Source organism: Condylura cristata, unplaced genomic scaffold (assembly GCF_000260355.1).
Source record: "Condylura cristata isolate star-nosed mole 26May11 unplaced genomic scaffold, ConCri1.0 scaffold00018, whole genome shotgun sequence".
NCBI classification, from domain to species: domain Eukaryota; kingdom Metazoa; phylum Chordata; class Mammalia; order Eulipotyphla; family Talpidae; genus Condylura; species Condylura cristata.
In genome coordinates this window covers 23,818,376-23,845,498 of record NW_004567119.1, presented here as the reverse complement: position 1 = coordinate 23,845,498, position 27,123 = coordinate 23,818,376, and the positions used below count along the sequence as shown (strand labels likewise).

At 37.3% G+C, this 27,123-nt stretch overlaps 1 protein-coding gene across 1 annotated transcript in view; it reads left to right on the top strand.

The window, feature by feature from the left end:
- The window catches only part of USH2A (Usher syndrome 2A (autosomal recessive, mild)), a 589,735-nt gene that overhangs the window by 288,946 nt on the left and 273,666 nt on the right, over positions 1–27,123 (top strand). The window contains 3 exon segments of the mRNA XM_004685238.1: positions 16,184–16,343; positions 17,919–18,090; positions 23,737–23,878. Of these exon segments, the coding sequence (XP_004685295.1) occupies positions 16,184–16,343; positions 17,919–18,090; positions 23,737–23,878 (474 nt within the window).

The following is a 27,123-nucleotide window of genomic DNA, read 5'->3' as shown; positions in this document are numbered from 1 at the left end:
TAATATCATCATTGTAATTTGTTGCTAATCAGTAAAGCTTTAGTTCTTCCCTAAATTAGTTCTTATGAGTAGTTCAAACTGCATCATGGAAGAATCACTTCAATTTATAATCTTGCACAGTCTTTTCAAATCATTTACCATTTTATTTTGTAATTTAGTGAAGCAATATACATTAAAGTGGTTTGGAATCACATAGACAATAAACATCTACATGAGATAAAATATAGCCACACTGGAATTTGGAGATCATAGGCCAGAATAATGTGTAATTCCAAAGAAATATCTGAAAAATCTTGTGTCTCAGCAGATAAAACACATACCAGATGCTCCCCAATATTTCTGAAATACATAAAGTACCACCACAGCTATTTCTGAATACACATGTTAAATCAAATAAATTTACTTCCTTTCACAAGAAATCAACAATGTGTCTTGATTTGTCCTCAGTTTTACATAACTACATGATAAACATTTCAAAAGAATACCATTCCCAGTATGTATAAGCATTAATCAATGGGAACAACATTTAAGTTAAAGCATCAGCCTCTGCTGTTTTTGATAATGGTCTAAAATTATTATTTCTTAGGTGTGTAATGCCTTTATGATTATGTGTCTTATTTTGTCTTAATACTATTGTAGGTGGTGCTGTTACAAATAATATACTATTTCTTTTCTTCTTTTCCTTTGAATGAATGAAGAAACTGGGCCTAAAACTTAAGTGACACATGTTTACACAGATTATCTCCAACTTAAACCCAAATCCTTGCTGGTTCCTGTCTTCTCTCTCTTTTTTGTTTCCTGACACCATAATGTCATCCAGGGGTATTAAAAGATTTGCCTCTCTGCTTTTTTTTATGAATCTTATCTTTCTAAATATTAGCTACATCAAACAGAGACAAAGGAAATTGATTACTATGTTTGTTATCAATCAAACAGATATAGCTAGTAACAACTTTATCAGTGAAAAATACACAGTGATTTCAGTTTATATTTCTTATCCCAGAAACACAAATGTAGAGTTGAAAATGTGAGGGAGATTTTTGCTTTTCATTCTGGGTTCTTTTGCCTTGTACTCATCTAATATTTTACTTTGTACACAATACAGTTACCTCAAAATTTGAAGAACTAATTTTGTGAATAAAAATAAGATAATGCAAGTCACTATGTAAACAAGGGCATAATGACATTCACTAATATTATTTTTAATTAATAAATAATGACATTCTATGTAGTATACTCTTAAATGTTTCATACTTTATTGTAACAATGCATACTTCAGCTGTGTTAGGTCTAGCTAGTCAGTTATGGACTCAGAGATATATTGTCTTATACAAATATTATTAATGTCTATCTGCCTGCCTCCATCCATCTGTCCATCTGTCCATCCATCCATCCATCCATCTCTCCATCCATTATCTAAACAGCCAAATGCGATTTCACTCAAATGCTGTTTTTCCCTCCTCAAGGTTGTTTTATTTCTCTGTGTTATTTCATTTGACTTTTTTTAGGAATTCTCTTTGAGAAAAGGTTGTTTTCTGGTTATATGAAAAGGGGAAAGAGATCCAATTCTATCTTTTGTTTTACATAAGCATACCCATAGCCCACTGCTCCTAATATTCAGAATTTTCCTGCTGCTGCACCACAAGGTACCTGAGTCTCTGCCATTGCTGAGGCAGGTAGACTAGATTCCCACGAAAGGTCACCTGAGAATCCACTGGGCAGCAGGCCTGCTCATCTAGGTAAGCTGTCCAGTGGGATTCCATGACCCTCTGCCATTAGCACTGCCGACACTCAGCATGCTTCAAGTACACAACTGGTTAAGGTCGGATGGTGGATGAATGATGTTCTCCCTTTCTCCTTCAAGTGTGACCTACAAGAATATCAAGTGCATTCTAGCATTTTAAACAATTTAATGGAGCAAATATTTTTGTTTTCCTCTTATCCAGAAGACAGATCTGAGTAAGTAAACACACCACTCTTCTTAAAATGATCTCTCTTCTAAGAACCCAGGCGCATCTGGTTCCTCCTTCAAAATGTTTCCCAGTTCGCGATACAAACAGGCTTCTGTTGAGCCATCTCTTGAGTAGTCCTGAGAAACTCAGATATATCTGATTTCCTAGTACACACAAATCTGTTCCTCCTTCTGCAACTGCTAAACCCATCCTGCTTGCCAAGAGTGCTGTTCTCCAGTTCTCATGCAAAATAGGCTACCCACCCACTGTCCGACACCCGGAAAACTTAAATATATGTTACACTCAAGAGGAGGTCCCACATTTATGAGGACATCACAGATAATGTACTATAGCACTAGGGAGAAAGGGAAACAATCATTCTTGCAACCCATGAGTGCTCAGGGCACACTGGGAGACTGGGCACCCCACCAGAAATTCAATGATGCATTCTCAAGGCAGAATTCTCCTTAAAGAAACCCCAGTCTGCTCTTAAAATCTTCAGCTGATTTAAAGTTAACTGACTGAGTTAACCATACCTAAAATATACCTTCAGAGCAACACCCAGACTGGTGCTTGACCAAACAACTAGATACCATAGTCTATTCAAGTTGATACATAAAATTAACACTCACGGCTATATCACTTTAGCCAAAGCTGGTCATTCTATGTAAATGACTCAAGAATAGGTGAATCAATAAATTTCTTGTTATGGACCAAAATCTTCTGCTTGAGTCATAAAGACTTTGTCAGCTTTACCAAAAGCAGTAGTTACTTGTGATTCGGTCACTGTATTTCCACAAGTTGCTACAGAAGCACAATTTTAATATAATTCTTACTTACACCCTAATATTCTAGGTAATTTAATTTAATTATTGGGAATTTAACATACTCTCCTTGTCTATGGATGGAAAAAATTGGTCAGCATATCATTCTAAAATAACCTACAGTGGTATTTTATGATGTATTAAGTAGGTGGCCCTCTCCAAATCACTTTAATTATTAGAGCAAATACCAAAGAAGTAGAAAATTTTATCACAGCATAGTGAAGCCTAGTTTTCTTATAAAAATAGATAGACAGGGCCTCCCTTTTGGTATAGGGGTTAAATCTCAAAGCTATCATCACTATGACTATGTTTCAATCCCTGGCTAGGGAGCTGACCCACATGGCACAGCAGACCTCTACTGTCTCTCCCGCTGCTCACCATTAGCAGTGTATTTCACTAAATCTGCTTGTTCTGCTCTCCACTCTGTTCCTGGTGAATCCTCTCACCACCCCCCACCCCATACCTCTGATCTACACCCCAGTTCTTCTATGCAAAAATAAAACAAAAGTAAAATAGACACACAGAGAGAATGTGAACAAAGTTGTCATCTTAGCATCTAACACACACTTATCCTTTTTTTAGAAATAAAAACATCATGATCCAATGAGGACAAATTATTTGCCTAAGTTCTTGCAGCTAATCAATGGCAGGACCAGATCTAGACCAAGGTTTCTTTATAGCCTCCTGTTATTTGGGTATTTTATTGCCTTTAACGCTACAACCTGGCATCTGAAAGTGTTTCTAAGTTGGCCCAACCCATCTTTCTAGCACTGTTTCTTGTATTTATTTCATGTATCTTGTCTGAGCTAAGTTCAACTGTGCTACTTAAGTTTTACATTTCTCTCCAGGATTGTACTGATTGACTCTTCAGTGCCTTTCTGAAAGCCTCCCCATCCAGATATCTTCACCTTCACTTCTCTCCCTCTTTTTGTCTCCTCTAAAATAGAGGAAGTCTTTTCAGTACCTCTGGTTAGAAGAAATGGTCTTTTTGGAAATTGCAAAAAAAATGTTGACATGTGTAATTGTATAAATTGCTAATGTTCTTTATAGCAAAACAAAACCATTTTTGAACTAGAAAGCAAGTGATAAAACAAGCACAAAATATTTCATACTATGTTTATTTAGTAGGTGTTTACTAAGAGTCTGATAACAGGTCTCATGCTAAAATTGAAAAATATCAAGTCATTAACAATTAGAAGAGGGGGACTCTCCATTTAGATATAGATTTGTTAAATAAATAGGCATTATTCTTCAAAGGGAAAAATATGTAAATACAGCCATAGACATAAAAAATACAGAGAGATGCAACTGTATATAAAATTTTTACATCTTTTTTTTTTAAATTAGGTTTCTCAGTATTGATGCAAGTGGGAGAAGAGTTTATTTGTTTTCTTATGATGCTTATTTGAGTGAAATTGTCCCTTTCTATCAGAACACGTACCACAAAGTTCTGGGTGGTCTCCCTTTTCCCCTGTGAGCCGGGCTCTCTATTCTTCTCTGCCTTCATGTCTGTATTCTCTTTTGGTTCTGCTGATGGATGACCCTGCTGAGGGAGATTATCAAATAGAGGGTGAGATGATTTATTCTCCAGGCTATGTGCCTGCAAACTATGCTCCTCTCCTAGAAGTCTCTTCCTGTAGGACAGTTTTCTGCCTATGTGGGACCAGGCTGAATGGAAGTGGCTTAGGCTGTTTCTGGCCACCAGGTATATTGCTGTTCCCTTTAATCTCCTACCAGACTCTGTAGATAGTCCCTTCCATTCTTTTCTTTGATCTTCCCTCATGACACCTGTTCCTTTGTCAGGACCCCAAAACAGCCCTCTTTGATTTTGATTTCTACTTCTAAGATTTTATGTTAAGGAAATAATAATGTACAGGAAATCTATAGTAAGTGATATAATAGCAGCAAAAATTTATATTATGTAAACACAAAAAAGGGTTTCATTCAAACTAGAGGAAGTTAAGAAGGATTCCTCTAGAAAGAGTTATTGACTTTTCATCTTGAGGGCAACTGGAACATTTGCTCAAAGAGAACTGTGTGTGTGTGGTGTCATCTGAAGGAGATATATTGGTTCTTAAAAGCAGAGGCTCATTACTTTGTAGCTCTCTCTGCTGCTGAAGAAGGTACCTGTGATACAGGGTCCAACAGAGGGCGAGGTTGGAATAAGCACTACATTACTATGCAAGAATTGGTCATGGGACTTCATCGATAAACCATTCTCAATGAGCACTTTACAAAGCTGAAAGAGGAAGGAGCTCAACTAGGAACCCAGTTTGTGATAATAATTCTAGTATGAACCCAGAGACCTCCAAGTTGAGAGCACTTACCACTGCCTTCTAAGTGAACCAGATGGCATTTGATATGGACTTTACACAGTTGAGTAAATGTTGTTGCCTATACATTAACAGTAACTGTACCTGTTTCACAGTTATTGTGAGATGCAAAATAAATAAGAAATATATATATATGCTTCCACATGGACACATACAAATGTATAATATGCTTCCCAGTGCCTGCCAAATAGCAGGGATTCAGTGCTATGTCCATTATTGTCACTGACTTAACACATCTTTGCTTCCCTATCATATTTCATAAGGAACAGTGATTCATAAAGTTAATTCTTCTCTGACAAAGGTGCTGAAGACACTTACCATTATTTTCATTATATCTCATCACTTCTGTTTAACAACATGCCACAAGAGTAGAGTATTGTCTTGTAATATATTAACTGAGTCCTAAGATTATTAAAGAATATGATATTGGCAAAATCTAGTTAAGTCTGGGGGGAACAGAATTCCAGTTTTGCAAGAATTCCTTAGATAAGTTGTATGATTGATGTTTATTTTGATGATATGCCTGGAATGTTATCTCAACTCCCTATCATTGGACTGTGAGTTGAAAAGCACTTAGAAAAATCAAAAGCCAGTTGTTGAGTCCCTAATTCTATATCTCTTCTTATTAAGAAGGAAGACAGAAGTAGAAGTGAGATATGCAAGCGCAGGTATTTATGTGTATTTGTATTTGTATATGTTTATATAGGTGCATATATACGTGTGTGACTATATAGCCTGTGACTATGTGCATATAGATATACACACACACATACAAATATCTGGAGATGAGAATATAAATGAGAAATTGCCCTAGGGTTATATTATAAAAGTAACCAAAAAAGCAATTTTGGGTTCAATATACTATCATGTATTGCAAATCAAATATCAAGATGCACAGGAAGCCAGATTGGCAGACAGCTGGCTAAGAATGCTGTCAGCCTAAGAAGTTTTGCATGGGAGCCTTTTGTTATAACCAGCCAAAGAGGGAAACGAGGAAGCATCATCCCTCATTATCATAACTGACAGTAATGGTTCTTTCTTTCTTTCCGGACTAGTGACTGACAACTCCCAGCAGGGTGAGTGCCCCCACCACCTATAACTTACTACCACCCTGAGGGGGGAGCTAGATCTCCAGTCTCCATTGTCAGTTTTCTGGTTACAGTGAAGTCTTGACTCATAGACCCTCAGGAATACCCCAAGTGTTAGGATTCATTAGGAGAGAACTAGAAGAAGATGCACCCATGTTCTCAAAGGTGCTAAAACCAAGTTTTAAAACCATGCATACTGTGATGATAAAAGGGTACTCGTGAGGAAGATTTGTTTTTGCTTTTATTTTAAGACAACTGAACAGAGGCCTCCCTGGTGGCACAAGGTTAAAGTCAGCTCTATCAAGCTATTACCAGCCACTGTAGCATAAGTTCAATTCCAGGCCAGGGAGGTGACCCACATGGTGCAGCAGACCTCTCCTGTTTCACCCACTGCACCCCTCAGCAGTGTATTTCAGTGATCTACAACTCTGCTCCCCACTCGGTCTCTGGTGAATCCTCTCACCTCCCCCCCTACACCTCCAGCCTAAATAAAAATAAATCTTTTTAAAAAGGCAACTGAAAAAAATATAAGCTCTGAGAAGAACCAGGAAATGCTCTGTGCATAATACAAACCTTGCCTGAGTTTTGATGATAGGAAGGATATGGATTTCTCTGATAAGGTAGCACATATTATAAGCACAAATAGAAAGAGTGTTTAGCTGTAGTTTGGGAGAGATTTTGTATGTGAGTCCTGATGGGGCAAAGTTTTTCCTGCTCTGAAAACCAGTTTGATGGGATGGTATGGATTATTGGTGATGTTTAATTATTCCCCTGGCCAAAGAGAAGCAGAGTTTCATGAGAAGAACCATGATGTTTAGGCTAAAGGAAAAAATGCCTCTACTTTTATTAAGTAGAAGGTCAGAATCTGATGTTTCTGAACTCAAAAGGCTGAGCAAACAATCGCAAAGCCAGGTCTCCACAATGGCAGAGATGAATGGAGCCTGACAGCCCACGTGCGTCCCAGCAGCCTCCCTGCCTAGCAGGCTTCTGTGGAAAGCTCTCCCCAGCTCAGGCCTGCCGCCTGTGAGGTGTTCTTATTGAGCTATACCCCAGCAGCAGTTCCCAAGCTGGAATACCAAAAGACAGGAGGAGAAGCTACAGCTTTGTTGATTGTTCCAGCACCTTAAAACACCCACGTGATGATTTGTGGGGAGAGTGCAGAGAGAAGAGAGAGAATAATCAGAGAAGAGATGTATTTTTTTTAATTTTTTAATTTTTTTTTTGCTTGTAATCTAATAGCAGGAGACAATCAGGAAAAGAAATAGATAAACTGAATTCGATAAGAAAGAGATGAGAACTGGTCTTTAATTTTCTAATGGGAAAAATCAGTAAGAAGATATAAATTCCTCAGTTTATACCAAGAGTTAAAAAAAAATCATTGCCTCCTTATTGGTTCATTTTGTAAATTGAGATCAATGAAATTCTCTGAACAACAGCATGAAATCAATCGTAGAATAGCATATAATTCACAGCCAGTATTGTAAATTATAGTTTGCCTGACAGTAATCGGTGAGGTTTCCATGCCCTGGGATGCATCTCCTTGTACTGTGTCTCAGGATAATGCCAGTGGATCCATTTCTAATGCATATTAGTGTGATCTGTTTTTCCCTGTCCACAACTGCCTGTGTTTGATCTCATGCAAATGATACAATCAAACAAATGGAAACAAGCTGTTGTTTTTGTTAAGGGGCCCAGACACACAGCCATTATGTTCTCCAGGGACCCCACTCTCCATTTCCTAGCCTCAAATTTGTGTCCATACCTGCAATTGCTTGAACCCGTTGATCCACGACATCACCCTTGATGGGCCTGATCAATTCTGAAGACATCTCATCCAATCAATTGCAGTTAACCATGGAGAGCGCTATCCTCATATTCTTATTTACTTTAAATTTTAGATGGGTGGCTCTGTTTATGCCTGAGTCCTGTTTCTACTTTGTGATTAACTTCTCTTTTTGTTCCAGTTGTTCCTTTTTCACAGGGCTGCTCTTTTCCCCACCCAAGGCCACTGTCTCTCTTCTCTAATTTTCCTTTCATCTCACACACTCTCTTCCTGTTTCACCAACGACTTCCCAGTACGGGACACCTGTTCTTTGTCCTCTCCAAGTCCTGTGTTGGGTTTGTTTCCCTCCCTTCTTTCATGCCTCATTATTCACAGGACACACTGACACTTCATCTTCTTATAGAAATACATCAAGAGTAATCCTCTTCACAGTAAATAGTACAGGGATAAAAATGACCTAAAATCAAAAAAAAAGCTAGTTAACCAGACTAGTTATCTTTATACTATTGAGCTTATGGTTTCCAAGTTTTCAGAATAAGAATAAACTCCTCAATTCCTATGACAGCAAAGGTATGGTGATTAGATTTCCCCAGTCTGAAACATGACCTTAGAAATTATTTTTTGGCTGAATTAACTATTAGGAAAAGATGCTAAATTTGTGTGGGATTCAATACATTGGCATTCGCTGTAAGCATAGACGGGATGCCAGTTAAGCATGGAACATTTATAAATCTCAGTTGATAAGACATGGACCTATTTCTCTATTTTTGTGTATGCTTATGTCTTTATTTCTAGAGTTTGAGTTAATATTATCTGATATCATGCTCATAAAATTTAGTGAGAAATAAATGAATTTATCATCACACTTAGGGGAGCCTTCCCTACCTCTCTCCTGAAGGTATAAATGATTCTAGTGACTTACATAGTTTCTTGGTATTTGGAATAAGGCTGCCGTGCCGCCTCCTCTGTGCAAAGGGATTGCTGCTAAAATCACCTCCTCAGATTCAGCAGCTCTCTTCTTTCTTCAGTGTTACACTTGGGAAACCAAAATCCTTTCTATGACCCTCCCTGTCTATTTACACCAAGGGTTTTCTTGGCTGGTATCTGTTCCATTCTTAGACTCTACCTTGGAAATAGGGGCTGGGGTCCCTCCTCCAAGAAGCTTGCATATTTTTTTCTCTTTCCAGAGATTTCCCTCTTTCCAGGCTTATTCTATGAACCTGGAAAATCTGAAGTGTAGAGAGAAGTGGATTGTACATGTATTGTTTCTTCCAAACATTTGTATCAGAATCCTCAATCTAGTGACTGTCCTGGAAATTTCTCATGCTCTTTCTCCTTTCTGACCAGTCACATAATATCTTACAAGTAGCAACCTATTCTGTAGATATATTCTGAATTTCTCAGTAAATTGAGCTATGAGGAGGAGTTTTTAGAGAAACTAGATGATGAGATTTATCCAGAACTAGAAAATGGGACAGCAGAGACAGAAGAGTTCTGAGGAGGTGAAGAAATCTTGGGACCTGGAGAGAATGGCTTTAAAGTGGGTGATCCAAGATCCTATCAAGGAAATTGCAAATGTTTGAAGACTTCGAAAATGAAAAGGTACTAAGAGCTTGGCCACTGTGTAGGGGCAGCAGGGTGATGCATTGATATGACAAGTAGCAGAGAAGGGAGGTCACTAGTTTGTGGTTGGAGAGGACAGATTTTAGATTAAGACTCTTCGGAATGCTTCCAAAGATGATCAAGTCGTAGGTATAACTAGGCAGAATGCTGAATAAATGAAGTAGAGGTGAAGGGCATTACATTTGAGGAAGTTAAAGTGAAGCCAGATTTAGAGATGAGTCATTATTGAGGATGTTGGAGCTGCCAAAAAAGGGATTATGATTGAAAAGAAAATTGAGCCAATGCTGAAGTCACTGAGGAAAGGAGAAGTATGGCTTAGGTGGTATAATAAGGCAAGTGTCAACTAGATTTGGGCCAGACATATTCTTCAATAATGAACTGATGTTGCTAAATGATGGTTATCTTTTCCCCATCTTTGAAATATATGTGTAGATCATAGAATTTTAAAAGTAGATGTAATCCAAAAAAATAAATAAATAAAGTTTAAATAATTTACATGCTTTCTTTCTGGGAAAACCACTGCTAATAATTTGGTATATCTCTAATTCCTGCTTCTTTTGTTTCTTTGTTTTATGATGCCTTTTTGTTTGAGAACAATGTTTTAGCATTTAGGTAAGCACTGTCTTTTTTCTTCTTTGTAATAGTGAATCTCCATCTCACAATTTCAGACCCTCCTTTGACAATTGTATTCATTAGATTTCTGGAGATTTATCATATACTTTGTATATGATAAAAGCCTGGAAATCTGCGTAAGACACATACTGGCATCCCTCCCACTCGTTTATTCAACAAATAAAACAATGTAAATTAGGCATCACCTACACTAGTCCTGGAGATATTGTGGTAAATGTGATCAAAAATATCTATCCTCAAGGAGTTTTCATTCTTCTGGGGGAAATAGAAAATCAACAAATAGTGACAAAGCAATTTCTGACCTGTTTTAAAAATTATGAAAAGCAAACAAAGTGAAATGACAGATAGTACTTGGGAAGATCATGAGAATGTTGTTAGATTATAAAGAACACCATCCAGAAGAGAATGTGCCTGAAAGATGAAAAAAAAAAAATTGGTCAAGTAGGAAGAAGGAGAAAATGATTTAGGTAAAAGAAACACTTGCAAAGGCCTGGTATGTGATTGTGGGGTTCGTGGGTAGAAGCATATGGAAGGAGTGAGGAGACATAGGCAGGTGTTAAGTCAAGTAGTATCTCATTGACTGTTATTAAATTTCATTCTAAGAGCCATAGGGTGCCGCTGCGGGGTGATACTCTGGGAAGCCCCAAGATCATTCTTGACTGATGACCTTGTTTCCTTGTTCACTGACGAAATTGAAGCAGTTAGTAGATAAATCCCAGAAATGTCTGTCACTGTGTATCCAGCTACCAGCCTTCAGAACCGTTAGTCTGCCTTCCTATCTGCCACTATAGTAATCTAGTCTGGCTTCTTCAAGGACCAAATATGCCATTCTGTATGAGTCAATTATTTCACACATTGAAGGTCAATTTCCAGAAATTCTCTCCTCTTTCATCCATTACTTATTTTCCCCCTCTCTTGGGTCATTCCTATCAACATACAACATAACTTTTATCTCATTTAAATATTTTTATTCTCTCTGGAATGTGCTTGCCTTTCACATGTTATTTCATTTCTCTACTGAGAAAATTGTTTATGTTCACCATTTCTAATTTCTCTTCTGTCATCCCCTCATAGACAAACTTGGGTCATACTTTGGACACCTACAACATCACCAAGTATCTAGGACATTGTATTATATTACTGAAGTGATTGGTTGATTTTTATTACTCGTCTGGACATACCATCCCGAGAGCATTCGCTTCATTTGCCTTTAGGATACCCATAGTCGTCTTGTTTTCTATAGTGTACTGGTGACTCTTTCTCTGTCCTTTTGGTTGAGTTCTGCTTTTCCCCAGACAACTTAATAAGTTGCTATGCTAGGGTTTGAGCCCTTATTCCTCTTTGCTTTCCTGTTGGTGCTCACTCTACTTTTATGCTTATCCACTTTAGTACCCTCTATGTGATGCTAACTTCCCATGTGAGCACTCAAGTCAGGACTTCTTCCTCAAATTCCAAACTTGTATTCAAATTGCCTACTTGACATTGCTACTTAGTGATCTAATTAACATATAAAATTTACCAGGTCTAAAACAAGAATTCTTTATCTTTCCCTTGAAAACCTAGTTTAACTATAGTCTTCTTCAACCAAATTTTTGGATACTTCATTTTTTGTTTTCTCAGACCAAAAACCTTAGAGTCAGCTCTATGTCCTCTCTCTCTCTCCCACCTTATCTATCACACGATGAGGATTCTCTTAGTTTTCCCTAAAACATATTGAGAGATCTCCTTGAAGTGACATCAGCAAAAGGTGACAGGGGCTATCTTGGCTCACCTCAGGCTCTCAGCAACTTTAATTGGGGCAGCTTTACATATGCAAAAATACATTAAAATCCCAAGATTTCAGGAGAAAGGTTAAAGCAACTGGGTGAAACACTGAAGTAAGAAAAAGAACATTGGAGATTTTAGGAAAGTTAGATTCACATTCCCCCACTAACAGTCCCTCATTTCCATGCAGCACAATGTGGAAAGAGATGACACAATATCAAGATGCTCCCGAGGACCCAGGTCACAGGCTGATTTTGGTGACTGTAGACTCAAGTGCTTGACTCGCCCCTGTGATCACAAGGTTCCAGGCTACCTCCCACAAAACCAGATTCTGGATTGTCTAAGTAGCAAACTAGCTCTTACAGACCCAGATTATGGACCCACCCAGAAATTTCTGGTGACTGTGGACCCAAAATCCCAGGCCATTCACCACAGATTCAAACACAAGTTCTGCTTCAGTGACCCCAGGCTCTAGAAACACCCTATAGCTTCATGCTGGTCTCCTTGTAATTAAGCGCGAGGTTTGCTCACCTGCTAACTTAAGCATGAGAACTGGGCACTCAAGGACACCACCCAACAGTCCCCCTTCTCCCCCCAGAATCTCAAGACAGGCTGACTGGTGAAGGGATTTACCTGCAGAAGCCAGCCTGTAAATTCTGAAAGAGGTACCTGTTCTCTCAAGGCACAGACACCAGTGAAAGGCCACTAGAATCATGAACAATCAAGAAAATACTACACTGTGAAAAGAAACTAAAGATACAGATATTCTGTCTGATGAAGAATTCAGGTTCATCCGCTTTAAAAATCCAGCAAACTATAAGAAAGCACAGAAAATATATAAAATAAGAAAACAATGCAAAATATAACACGTTCAACGAAGAAATGGGGCATATTTTTTAAACATGTTAGAGTTGAAGAATACAGTGACCAAGGAATTTGATAAAGAGTTTAAATAGCAGACTCATCAAAGCAGAAGAAATTAAATACTTAATGAACTAGAAGACAGATGATTTGTAGTCATCCAGTCAAGAGGCAAAACAAATAAAATGATACTATCGAATGTTGATGTGGATTACTGGATACCACAAAAAAATAAAAGAATTTGCATATCACTGAAGTCCAAGAGGAGAAGAGAGGACCAAAGAAGCAGTAACCTTAGTTAAAAATAAAAACTAAAAACTTCCAAATCTGTTGAGAGATTTTGGATATCAAACTTGATAAAACCAACAAGTCACTCCAGATTTTGAAACTAAAATAATTTTCTCCAAGGTATAACAAAAGTGTCTAAAGCCAGAGGTAAGCAATTTTAAAAACTGCAAGAGAAGAAAAATTCTCACAAGTAATGGGACCACTGTGAGACTATCAATAGATTTATAAGCAGAAACCATGCAGGAAGAGAATACTGAAAGAGGGGTGGGAGGCAAACCTGCCAACCAAGAGTACTTAACCCAGAAAAGTTGTCTTTCCAGAATGAAGAAGAGATAATATTTCTCAAGCTATTAAAACTGAGGTAATTTATCACCACTAGGCCTGCCTTAACAAAAATGCTAGAAGTTCTTCAACTAATTAAATACTAATTAAAATATTAAACTATGTAGCCTACTAGTAAAGATAGGCTTATAGTCACATTTAGAATATTCATATGGTAATGTAGTAACGTATTAATCACTGAACTTAATGTGTGTATTTAAAGACCAAAAATAGCAGCTACAGAATATGCATTCTTCACCCATGCCCATTCTCGAGGACAGATCCTACATTACATCACAAAACAAGGCTTAGAAAATGCAAGAAGACTAAAATCATACCAACTGTCCCTTCTGACCACAATGATAAAATAAAAAATAGAATTCTTTAACAGGAAGATCCAGGCAATAAGAGAAACGAGATACTTATTGATAAGTCCCAAAGGACTCGTGAATCAAAAGAAGATGAGGAGAACAAGAGAATGGCAGATATAAATATTTGAACATATTAGCACATTACAATTTTGACCAAGATTGTGTCTAGTAGTAAGTGCTTTTCTTTGCATGAAGTTTTCTGACATAATAAGTTTACCCTCATGGAAGCATCTGAGGCCTTGGCACTCCTGACTTTTAACTCCCTGAGTTTCATGGAATGTTAATGAAGGCACCCACTTCTGTCTCACTTATGCACTCAAGGTGAAGTGATAGCCTCTCTTCGTGCTGTCTGGTGGGGATACTATACTATACTCAATGTGCCGTGCAACTTATCTTCTGACCATTTGCCTGGGGTATCCCCCCAGAATTGATACCATTGGGAACCTGTAAAATAAAGTGGCAAAGAAAACAAAATTTAATCAAAAGCATTGTAGGTTTCTTCTAGAGTAACATATTTACTGTAAAATTATTTTTTGCCTTTCTTCTAGTGGCTTACATGTTTAACCAATTGATTATATTGTGCATGAAAATCAAAGTGTTGGTTTCCTAGTTTACTCTTTCTAGCAGTACAAAACAAAATCGATTGGCCTGAATTAGGTTGCATTTTATTAATCTCTTAAACATGAAATTGTAATGGTTCAAGGTCAATGAGACTGAAAAATATTTGTTACTTAGAATACATCTAACATTTTGCAAGTGTTCCAGAAAATGCTGATTATGTGTAATAGTCAAAAAAGTGTGAATGATGTATGAATCTTGATAAAGTCAACTTAACTTTGGTTGGGTCAATCAACAAAATAATTCCTGAGTTCCTCTAGAAATAAGGTGGTCAGGGTATTTCAGGACATTGAAGATTAGTTTATGTTAATGCAAAGAAACATGACATCCATTGAAAGAGTAGGCATGTATAAACTACTAGAGAATTCACGGTAGGGCAATATTAGTAGCTAGAACTTTCTCAAACTCCTGGCCATCTTTCATACCTAATTCAGCCTTATGTATGCTATCTCATTCTTTAATTCTTTATTCATGTTTCCAAGTGCTAAATTAGTTCAACAGAAAGGCCGTTAGACTGAATTCATTCTTTGTCATGGCACCCTACATAAGCAAATGCAAATCTAGGCTTAAACACTGCACCGTCATGAGACAGCCAAATAGGTTTTAAGCTGTAGCTATCAATTATTTCCTTACTTTGCTTCATCACTTTCTCTACAAAAGTCTGTCCCTGCATGCCTGTTGGTAACTTGTTCTAACAAAATCTTAGCAGTTGTAATATGACTCAGTTTATCTTTTTTAACAAAACACATATCTGCCAGACATTGTGCTAGATACACTGACAATGCAGAAATTCACTGAGTGCTCAGTCTAATGATCAGGTAATTATGTAAACAAATCCTTGCAACACACTGTTGCAAGTGTTAGGCTGAAAGTGTCCCAGATCTCTTGGGAAAAGACGGGGAGGTTAACAGCTCCACCTTGTGCCAGGTGCCCGCTGCATGTGTTAAGAACTTATTAAGAAAGCTGCATTTGTTTTGATCCCGGACAAACTGAAGGTCAAATACTTGGTAAGGAGGAGAAAAGAAACCAGTCAAAGGGAATCACAAGTGCAAAACCATGTTACAAGTTATGTATTTGCATTTCAAAAGCAACTACTGTTGTCTTCAAATATGCTTTAACAAATAATTTAAATGCCTCATTTATTTTTTAAGAGAGCCATTGAGGCCCTCCCTGGTGTTGCAGTGGGTTAAAGCACAGCACTAAGAAGCTAAAGCCATTTCAGCATGAGTTCAATCCCCGCCCCAGAGGTGACCACATGGCGTGGCAGACCTCTCCTTACCTGCCCGCTGCTCCCCTCAGCGGTGTACTTCATCAGTCTGCCTGTTCTGCTCCCCACTCTGCCTATGGTGAAGCCTCTCACCACCCCTGCACCTCTGGCCTATACCCCAATTCTGTATCCATAAATAAATAAATCTTTAAAAAGAAAAAAAGAGAGAGCCATTGAATTACCGGTAAACTCTGAAAATGATACTCTTGGTCATAAACCTTCAAGAAAATAGACAAACTGTTAAAAAGAAAAAGTGAAGCTAGGAGTTTAACTGACGTTTGTCTATTTAAAAGTAGACTATAATATATTTAAAGCAGAGATAACCTGTATTTTTATTAATTTTAAGACTATTGATTCTTATTTTAAATTTTGCTTTAACAGTTCTAGTAGGGATGTAAAAGAGAAAAGACACCTTCTGAATGAAAAATATGTTGATAAATCATTTTCCCCCCCCTAGACTTGGCAGTGTTTCCAGCCCACCAGTTTCTGGTCAGGGTATGCACATATGTGGGCTCTACAGATAGATCCTTGGACCAACTACACCCAGTGCAGATGCCACCAGAAAATGTGGATTCCCCGAAGCTGACAGTCCTGGATTCTACGGCTTTCTACATACAGTAAGTCAACATAATGTCTCTGGTTTATACACTGGTTCATGCAGGAATTCCAGTGAATTCAATCAAGGGAAGGGTTTGTGACATAAAATTAATTTTATTGTGATTAAATGCATAGAAGTGATTAGTTCAGTGGTTCTGGGAACCTTTGATTATCACTTGCCAACTTAATTTCCATTTTGTCTTTATGCAATCAGGCTGAGCTACATATGTACACAGATTCTGTGCAAACTTCAATAAAATAAAAACTGACCACTATTGTGACTGCCTGGGGCTTTTTTTATGTGAGGCATTACTTGTAATAATGTGGAATTAAAGAACACGTACACACTAGGACCTTCTTGTTTCCTTACAGTGGCAGTCAGAAAGAAAAATTCACATATTAATATGTTCAGATTTCTTTTGACCATAGAAATTCTTGTCCACTTCCTAATACATGAGGTACAAGGTGTTTTGTAGTATTGAACTAAAATTTAATAAACCTCTCCTACCCTCAATTAATACTCCCCCATTCATCTCTCTCAGTCTCAGTCTTGTCATCTCTTAAAGAGAGTTTGGGCTGAATGAATCATGCTTTTCTTTTAAGCTTGAAAGTCCTATGGTCATGTCCCATTGTTCCAACTCTACAGGTTCCTCTTGGCTTTATTCCATCTGTCCTAAGCTCAGCCCACATTACTTGCCCCAAAGATTTCTCACTACTATAAATATTTCTCAGTTTACCAAATCCCTGTCTATTCCATGCCTGCTTGGTCCCAATGACACTTTGTAACCCTCATCTGGAATTCCTCTACTTTTCTTTAAGCCTCCCACCTCCCATCCTCCTACCCTCCTATCCAGTACACAATTTTGTGTATTTCACTGATGTATAACCTCATTCAACACATTTTAATAGATTCTTTTAGCCCTTCCAACCCTCAGCTTTTCAGTATTCTGTAGTTGTTATTAACTAAATTTTTCAAGATAATTATTTTTCTCTCTCCCACCCTGTTTCTCAAACTTTGAGATGTTCTATTCTCCCAGTTTTTCTTCTGTGACTTAGGTTATTAGTCAATGATTCATTCATACATATTTGTATACTAGAGAATTAAAAATTATAAGTAACCAGGGGACAGGCACTATGTTCTAAGAATAGGCATTTAATAATAGTTCTAAAAAAAAAGTCTATCACTTGGATTTTTAGATGTAGTATTTACTATCTCATGAATCCAAGTTCCTTTGTCTTTTAAAAATCCTGCACACATCAGTGTGCAGCGGGTTAAAGCACAGCACTAAGAAGCTTATGCCACTTCCGCATGAGTTCGATCCCCGCCTGCCCCGGAGGAGATCCACATGGCGTGGCAGACCTCTCCTGACCCGCCCGCTGCTCCCCTCAGCAGTGTACTTTGTCTATCTGCCTGTTCTGCTCCCCACTCTATTCCTGGTGAATCCTCTCACCCTCTGCATCTCTGGCCTGTACCCCAATTCTGTATAAATAAATAAATCTTTAAAAATAAATAAATAAATAAATCCTGCACACATCAGGTTCGACTGAATGAGTAATATGAGTAATGATAATAATGCTATTTTTTTCCATACCAGGTGGAAGCAACCAAGAAAAGTAAATGGAATTCTCGAGTACTGCATATTACATATTTCAAATCACACACATGGTTTTACAATGTGGGATGTCATCCATAAGAATACTGAACTTTTTGAGGACCGTACGCTGCGATATCTTTCCCCTGGAAATAAGTACCTCTTCACACTGGGGGTAGGTTCACTTGATGTCCATCACTTTTCTTGTCATCACCCCATCTTTTCTTGCTTTCCTTTACCTGCATTCTCCCCACCCTGTCCTGCCTTCTTTCCCCATCTTGCTTAAAAAAATCCCAAACATCTTCACATAGTTGTGCTTCAAATACACTTCATGCCCTAAATTTGAATTCTGTTTATCTAAACTTACATATTTATTTTACATTATGCAAAATGATAGAATAACCATCTGAGTCAGTTGATTTGCCCAATCTAATTTAGAATTATCAGAAATTATTTCTTCCTTTACTATTTTTAGAATGTTATAATTGCTGAGGTCTTTTTCTTAAATGCTTAGATTAATACATCATTTCCCCCTGGAGCTTGTATGTATTTGCAAAACACTGTGCCCTCTGAGAAATGTAGGCCTTACATTTTATATGAAGGTTTAAAATACCCCCAAAATATTCTTGATTATCATCATATCCTGGTTTACATTATGCTTCTATCTCAAAAAAACAGTGACTTAATAAAAACCCTAGCATCAACGTCGTTTAGAGGTTCCTGTAGACAATAGCATTTTTTTAATGCAAAACAGCACTTTTACACAAAGGTCTTTGGAAAGACCTTGATATTATGGTGGAATTTATACTCAGTAGTTCCTTTTGTTTTTTTGATGAAATATAATCTTTTTTAAGTTTAATAGCACATCTGAAAATAACTGAATATAAACATGAGATTGCCCCTATTTGTTTTAAACGCACTCTTCATTTTATAGCAATACCTATATAAGGATATTTGCTTTGATAAATGCCATAGAAAATATTCTGCTCTTGATTATGAATAAATTTACATTTATGTAGACACTGTGTATGCATTCATTTTACTTAACATGCTCTTGAATGCTCTAAATATTATACCACGGGAAAATAAACTACATTCAACTATTGCTAACTGTCTGACCTGGCACCACAAACAAGGGCGTCAGCCATGGTTCCCAGTTGTGCTGGGCTCTGAGCCCCACACTGTGTCAGCACCCAGGCACATGGCTTCTCTGACTACGCAGTGGGATCACCCAAGAAGTGAAAAGTATATTAATTTGATTTTCAAAAGCTGGGGCAGACAGCCACACTCTTTTCAAAACAACGGTAAAAATATCAAAATCAAGAGAGGACTCAATGGCTTGGAAACAACCTAAATTACACAGAAATTGTGGTGGTCTTTGTTTTTATCAGAAGAAGGGAAATGACATAAACAAAGTTCTATTCCAAAGGCAATTTTTAGGATATTCTTTGCAGTCCATCAAAATCTAACCCCCTATGTTTTATAAATTGCAATACCTTAGAAAATAAGATACTGCTACATTAAGTGTTCACCCGCCTGATTTTAACTCAGGTTTTGCCTCCAACTATGTGACCACTGGTAAATCACTTAATGTCAGCACTCTAAGGTCTCTAAGTCTAAAATTGGAATCTTTGAGCCCTGAAATTCTGGGGTGCTAAAAAAAATCACCAAATAATACTGTGTGGGGCCAGATAAATCTCAGTCATTGGATAATGCTAATGCAAAATGTCATAAAAATCTGCAAGTCTTTGCCCTAACTCTTGTAAGGGAAATCAGTTTTCCCACGTTTTTCAATTTCAGTGTATTTATTAGAAATCGCTTTCATCTCTTTACAAGAAGTATTCAGCTAAAAGGTTTTTAATTTAACTCTGTTAACCAGTAAGTGAAATGAGCCATACCATTTAGGTTCATCTTGGTTAACTGAGGGATTATTGTATATTTCACAGTTTTAATACAATAAACTAGCTTTGAAGGTTTTTATATTAGCAGAGTAGAGATCAGGTTCTAAGCCAAATGGAGTTGTCTTTATAGATAGTGTCTTGATAAGTGTTATAAAACAATTCATATGCATACAGATGACAAAGCCTTTTGCCAGGCACTGAGAGAGAGGACTTTACCTGGGGATGGGAACTGTAATGACTTACTACACACTTGGAGCAGGTATGTCACTTCCTGTGGCTTCATTTCATTGCCTCTATTGACCTGAGTATAAACACCCGAAGCATAGAAAGTGCATCTTTCAAAAATCTATCTGCAGGGTCAACCAGTGCCTGGTAAAAGTGGAAGTTCAGCAAACAATTCTAGGAAGAATGAGTGAATTAATGAATGAATGATCACTAAATACATTTATATCATAAGGAATCTGAGATTTCTGTTATGAATTATATGATTTGCTATAAAATGCAGTGTTGGGGACATGGGTTGCAAATATGTTCCTTCTACTAGAAGAAACAATATGCTATGTTACTTCATTCAGCAGATGATATTGAGAAGTCTAGTAGCTCCTCATAGATATTAAACTAGCAACTGAACAAAAAGACAAGTATCAAGATAGGTGCAATATAATTCTTTTAAAATCACTGCTAGATTTTTGACTCTTGCAAAATGTTACATTTTATATATATTTCCTGAAAGATTTTTGGAACTGATGAAGTAAACTTTTCAAAAACTCATTTTTAGCTAACATGAAATGCAGACCTAAGTGGAGACCATAAAATAGGGTTGGGGTTGTAGGCTAGAGTCCTGATTGTTGTCTACAATTGGGGAGGGGGGGGAGTCTAGTGGCAAAAAGTCATTTTCTCTCAAACCATGGTTTCTGAATCAAGTTGGAAAGTGGACATTCTGATTAGAAGGACTGATGGTTATAGACTTTTACCTGAGATTAGAATCAGTAGCTAGAGATAGTATCACCAAGAATAGTGTAAGGATGTTAACATGAATCGACTCTTTTCTTTAGCCACTTACCTTGTCTTCCTCTTTCTTCCCATGAAATCTCCAGCTTTGACCTCTTCCTGGGGCAGATTTTAGAATTCTACCTGGAACTTTGCCCTGAATTTCAATTATTTAATTCCAAAGGAACACTTGATTACCTCTCATTTGGCCTACCTCTTCAGACCCTGTTTGCAAACAGACCACTAGAAAATAGAATGCTGGTTTTTACTCTTCCTAATTATCATCATTCAAAAGTAATTGATATACTTGTGTCAGTTACATGCTTCATTGTATCAAAATTTAATCCCGTTTGGTTAGAAATCACTCATCATTTTAGGGCAGTATTATGACTCTGTGATTTAAAGAGAAAAATAGTTGTAATTGATTAAAGGTATAAAACATGGACTGAAACACACTATTTTAATGACACAGAGGCTTTCAAAGCCCTTGCCATTCCATAAAGACATCTTTCATCAGTCCCACGATTTTATCTGGATTTTATCTGGTTTTCCACACCAGGATTTGAAGCAGCAATCTGTTGCATTGAATGCAGCTGCCTCTGGTGCTGGCAATTCAAACAAATACTGATTGGTTCACTTTCATTCAGCTAATACCAGATCAAACCAATCGGAAGCACCTTTAGGGAAATTTATGTCCTTATTGGAAGAGCTAAGAAATCTCACTGTTTGTGAAAAACTTCTCAATGCTTACAAAAGGTATGTGGACAAAATCATTTGCAGGTAATTCTGTTATTTCGCCAGCCCCCTTTTAAGTTCTGTTTCATTACAAGAAACATCCTCTCATTAACTCATGGATCCTTAGAAGATTCCTCCGTCAAGTGATTAGTTTATGGATTTTAAATGACTCAACACAAAGAATACTTCTTCCAAAGCAGAAGTTGTCTTTGTCTATCCCAAAAGGCATCATGAAGTTCTCAAAGTACATTTTAAATCACAGTTTTTTAAAAAACATGGCATATGTCATATAGTACAGTGTGGCTTTGGGGGAAGTTAGCAAAGGGGGCGTCTTAGGACATGAGTGAGTAAAACAATAGTGACATATAGACAATCAAGATTAAAACCCAGTATGCTATGAGTTTACCAATATGAAACTACAACATACTCCCCCAAGGAGAAAAAAATCTAGGAAATGCAAGTGGACAGATTTATCTCCCTCTGAGGACTAGAAAGAATGCTACGTTGACCCTTTTCCTTTGCTATCTTCGCTGTCCCTACAGCCTCTTTCCCTCCCGGGTTGTCTGGTGGACTTTTAACACATTTGGAATGTTTTCTTTGAATTTTTCTATTTCTGGGGTCAGACAGTTATTTCGTGGGCTAACAGCCAGATATCCAGCATTTTATGTCAGGGCTGGGCTACAAGCTCCATTGATTCCTCTGTATTTGCAAAGATTCTGTTCTCAGGAGGTGTATGGTTTCCTTCCTACATATATATGCACATACCACAGCTAAGAATTAGAGGAAACCCACTGTGGTTAATTAGGTCCCCAATCTTAATGCAGTTCCATGCCCAGGCTTCAAGCGGGCCCATCTGAAACTTGCTTAAGCTGATGAGAAATGATCCTGAAGACATGGGCTGTGGTTGTATTTTTGCAAGAGGAAGTAAAACTGATCTCCATATCTGCTGACCACTCTTTATATGATTAGTGAAGAATTTGCATCTGTTTGCAACAACTTTGCAAATATTATATTTCAGTATAGGAAAATACTTACAAAAAAAAAAAAAAAAGAAAACAGTCCAGCTCCCTAGTTTTAGAGAAAAGATATGGACTATTTCAAGTTACAGAAGGTCATTCTCAGTATCTCAATATCAAACCTGAAAAGCAGCAGACGGTACCAAATATTTAAAGCGATATTTTCATTTTTTTTAATTATTAGTATCTATACATGAAAATTGGCACAATAACTTATTTTTACATTGTCCTTTGATTTGGCTTCATTTTCTTACTAATCTTGGTAAAAATTCAATGCTTTCTGAAAGATTTTCACCCTTCATTGGGTAAATTACATTTGTAACCAAAAGAAATCCCGAATAAAGTTAAAATACAGTTTTCAAATATGAGTTGCATAAAACTATAAATACCAACTTGCTAGCTAATATGAACTGGCTAACCTCTGGCTTACCCACTAACTAAACTTAGGTGGCAATAATATTTTCCTCAGACTTTTACTTTGGAATTAATTACCTTTGATAAATGCGTAGAGATTCTGAGCCTCTCTCGTATCCATGATTCCATGTCTGGAAAGGCACTCCTTAGGGAAGAGAGGCTTGGTGACCACCTGATGTCAGAAGCCTCCCTCTCTGGCATGAGTAAATAACCTGACCCTGTAAGTCACTACACAGTCATTCAATAAAAGCTCTACTGTCGATGTATGACAAATGTAGCCTTACTCAATTTCATCTTGTATTCTATTTTAAATGTATGGGTCACACTCTGTGAATAAAAGGCAACTATGTTTTTTCACCTAGAAGTCACTTTTATCCTGAAATGATCTTTTCTCTCTAGGACTTTTCTCATATTGTATGCCTGTATGTGTAAATAGGCGTATCTGTGTGTGTCTAATTCTTTCTAGGAACCTTTGTGTGAAGCCAATCTTACCGGGGCTGTTCACCCAGGAAATATATCCCTACATCTCTGAGCTCTACTTTTGAGGTTATTGTCTAATTATCAGAGATGGCTATCTTATATCTTAAAAGCTAACTGATTCAGTATGAAGCCTTAGCATTGAAACAGGTTTTTTTGAAGGAGTGATTGGTAAAGAGAGCCTGAATTCAAAGAATCTGGAACTCTCACTATAAATTGTCTTTCTTCAATGCTCATCTCAACTTTAGGAGCCCAGAGTGAAATGTGCTGTTTTGCATCCCCCTTCAGGCTTGCACAGGTGGGTGCACAGTGAATGTGGCCAGTGAAGCCCAGCCCGAGGAGCGTGGGCCTGAAGGCTCTCCAGTCCCCAAAGCACACTCAGATTCACCCCACTCCAACATCTCCTGGTCTGAGCCTGAATATCCAAATGGTAAGTGAACTCTTTTAGCCTCAAGTTAAAAAGATGATTAGCAAAGGTAAATTAATATTCTAAATGGCAGCTTATATGTGGTGCTTAATTTTTAATGATCATTTTAGCACATAAAATACCTGAGATAGTATCATTGTCTGTAGTTGGAAGATTGTGGTTTTTAGGCTAACACACAATTTTGGTGGCTCAAAAGTGCTCCCTTTTGATAGTTTTTGTGTACTGCATCTTATTGTTTAAAGTGCTTTTGGAGAGGTAAAGAGGCCACATGGTTTTCCCAAAGAATGTGGGTATAAGATTTCATTGTGTTTTCAATGACTATCTGCTTTTGACATCATTCATCCATTCTTAGAGAACTAGAGGGATGGGATATTCACCTACATGCTGTATTTCAACATGCTTCTGATTTAATTTTATCATTTAAAAGACCATTTAAAACTCTGTGTTTTAATATATTACCTGTAAATATTTCAACATGTGTTAAAAAAATACATGCATTAGTTATGCATGCACTTACACTTGTTTTACTTGAAGTGGATTGCATATTTCTAAGCATGAGATATGTTTGCAGAGTGTAGAGAATTGAGTCAGTTAAAGTTCACTAAAACAAAATCTTTTTACTAAGAGTTTCTAATAATTTAGAGAAGATATTGTTTTATACACTTAGCAGATATATCCGGTTTAATATAACATCTTGTCATTGTTCCATGCTGATTGACGTTACAGAACATCAAATTTGTTCCTCTTAAAGACAAATATCAAGAAGACTTTTAATTCCATAAAAACTGCTTAAAGTAACTCATTACTGAAAATTGAAATGCCCTCTTTTAGCATAGCTAAAAAGAATGAAAGAAAAAAATTGCAGTTTTATTAGTTTGTCTTATGTTTACTGTGATATTAATTATTTCCATCACCTCATTTTAATTAAACTTTTGGCAAATGCATTCTATATATTTGAGGTAATAGAAAGAGCTCTAATAATTATACTGAGTGATTATCTCCACTATTTGAAGTTATCCCTTTTTATTATTACAAATTTCCTAATAAAAAATAAATGATATCTATCTCATACTTAGATTAAAACAGTCAAAAATCTTGCCATACATCATACTCCACAAAAAAAAATTGTGACAATGAAAACATAGTGGCCATGGAAATGTAAGTAGTTTATTCCTTTTGGTTTGTGATGTGGCCATGGAAATGTAAGTAGTTTATTCCATTTGGTTTGTGACATGACCTTCACCCCAGCCGATCCTTACAACTGGAACTATAATTCCACTTCAACCATAGGTTGACTAGAGCAATATATCTAACTTTTCAAAGAATCCATTATAAATAATGCTACTTGCCATGAATTGCCTTCCTCTGTGAAGGAGAGTCTTTAAGTACTGTGTCATTATCACTTAATTCACACCGAAGGCACTTTCCTCAGGCACACCTGGCTTAATTCTAGTGCCTGGCTTCACACTCCTGCAGATACCACACTGATCCCCTGAACTCCCCAACTGTTTCTCTAAGCAAAACTTTGTATATTCCCTCTGGCAAAGGTGTGCTTTGCAGGGGGAGATTTCAGGTAGGATGTCAAATCCTCTAAAAAGAGCAACTTTTTGGTCCAAGGTGGGTAAAAACCATTTATTTGTAGGACGTTGGTCCTTCCTTTGCACTGCCCTGAGCCTTCCAGGAGAAGTGGCGCAAAGGATTACTCTTTAATGAATGTGTGACCTATATTGTGTGTGAATCACCCCTGCATACTAAGAATCATGCTCCTGATAGAGCTTCCAGGTCTCATGAACCACATTCCATTTTAGAGTTCAGGCCTGAGACTCTTGAGAAGTGCTTTCTTTCCCTCTTCCTGAAGTCTACCATGCTAAAATCAGCATAGTTATCTGATGACAACAAATTTACTCCTTATTGTCTAGCATAAATTTTACTATCATTTTGAACCAGTTAAAATACATTTTTAAATGATAGCAAACTGTCTAGGAAATTCTTATTCCTTATTTTTCCTTATAATTTCATATAACTATCTACTACCATTACTAACCAAGTATGAGCTGCCTACCTGCAGGCATTCTATGAATACAGTTTCCTGCTCAGCCCTGCATTTGGCCAAGATAGCAAGGTGTTAAACAGCTGTTAAATGAGCTAATATTTGCTGAGAGGAAGGACAGTAATAAAATGGTAATTGTGCTAATGTGGAAGCAGATGCATTTGCAATCATGTAATAAACATGCATGCACATTTGTAGCATGTCTTAGAATTTTGTAAAATTAATGATGATATTAAAAACAGTGGACGGACATCTCCTGCTTGACCACCTAAAGGTTCAAAGCCCAGTCATTTAGCATAAGAATTCCTCAGCTTGGTAATTTGTAGCTATTCCAAGGAGAACTACGTAGAAGCCATTTCCTCCATGGCACATATGGCAAGACTGCATCATTCATTTTACAGCTGAGTAGAGTTCCATTGTGTAGAGAGCCCACATCTTCTTTCTTCACTCATCTGACAATGCATTTTAGAATGCATCTTGGGCCCTCCCTGGTGGCATAATGGCTTAGGATGCAGCACTGAAAGCTTGCTGCAGCTGCTCCAATGCGAGTTTCATCCCAACCCTGGAGGTGACCCACATGGCGAGGCAGACCTCTCCTGACCTGCCCACAGCTCTCCTCAGCAGTGCACTTTGTCAGCTGGCCTGTTCTGCTCCCCACTCTGTCTCTGGTGAATCCTCTCACTGCCCCTGCACCTCTGGCCTGTACCCCAGTTCTATATGCATAAATAAATCTTTTTTTTTTAAGAATGTTTCCCATCTTAAGGTTTTTCCATATCTAGCCTTGCTCTCATAAATAATGCCACAGCAAACATCAAGATACATTTGTTTTTCAAGTTAGTGCCTTTGTATTTTTTACATAAATACCCAGGAGTAGAATAGCTGGATCATTAGGTAATGTTAGTCTTAATTTTTTGAGTAATATCTATACTGATTTCCATCGTAGTTACACTGATTTACATTATAGACTTTGGGTGATGGTCTTGATGTAGAATATACAGATGTCAAATTATATGTACACCTGAAGTCTAGTTGAGCCTATAAACCATTATAGACCCAATGAAAAATTATTAATAAAAACTGAAAATTTTAAAAAGAGCCATGCAGTGTCTAAGAAAAATCAAAATGGAGGCATTACAATCCCAAACTTCAAGCTGTACTACAAAGCCATAATAATCAAAACTGCATGGTACTGGAATAA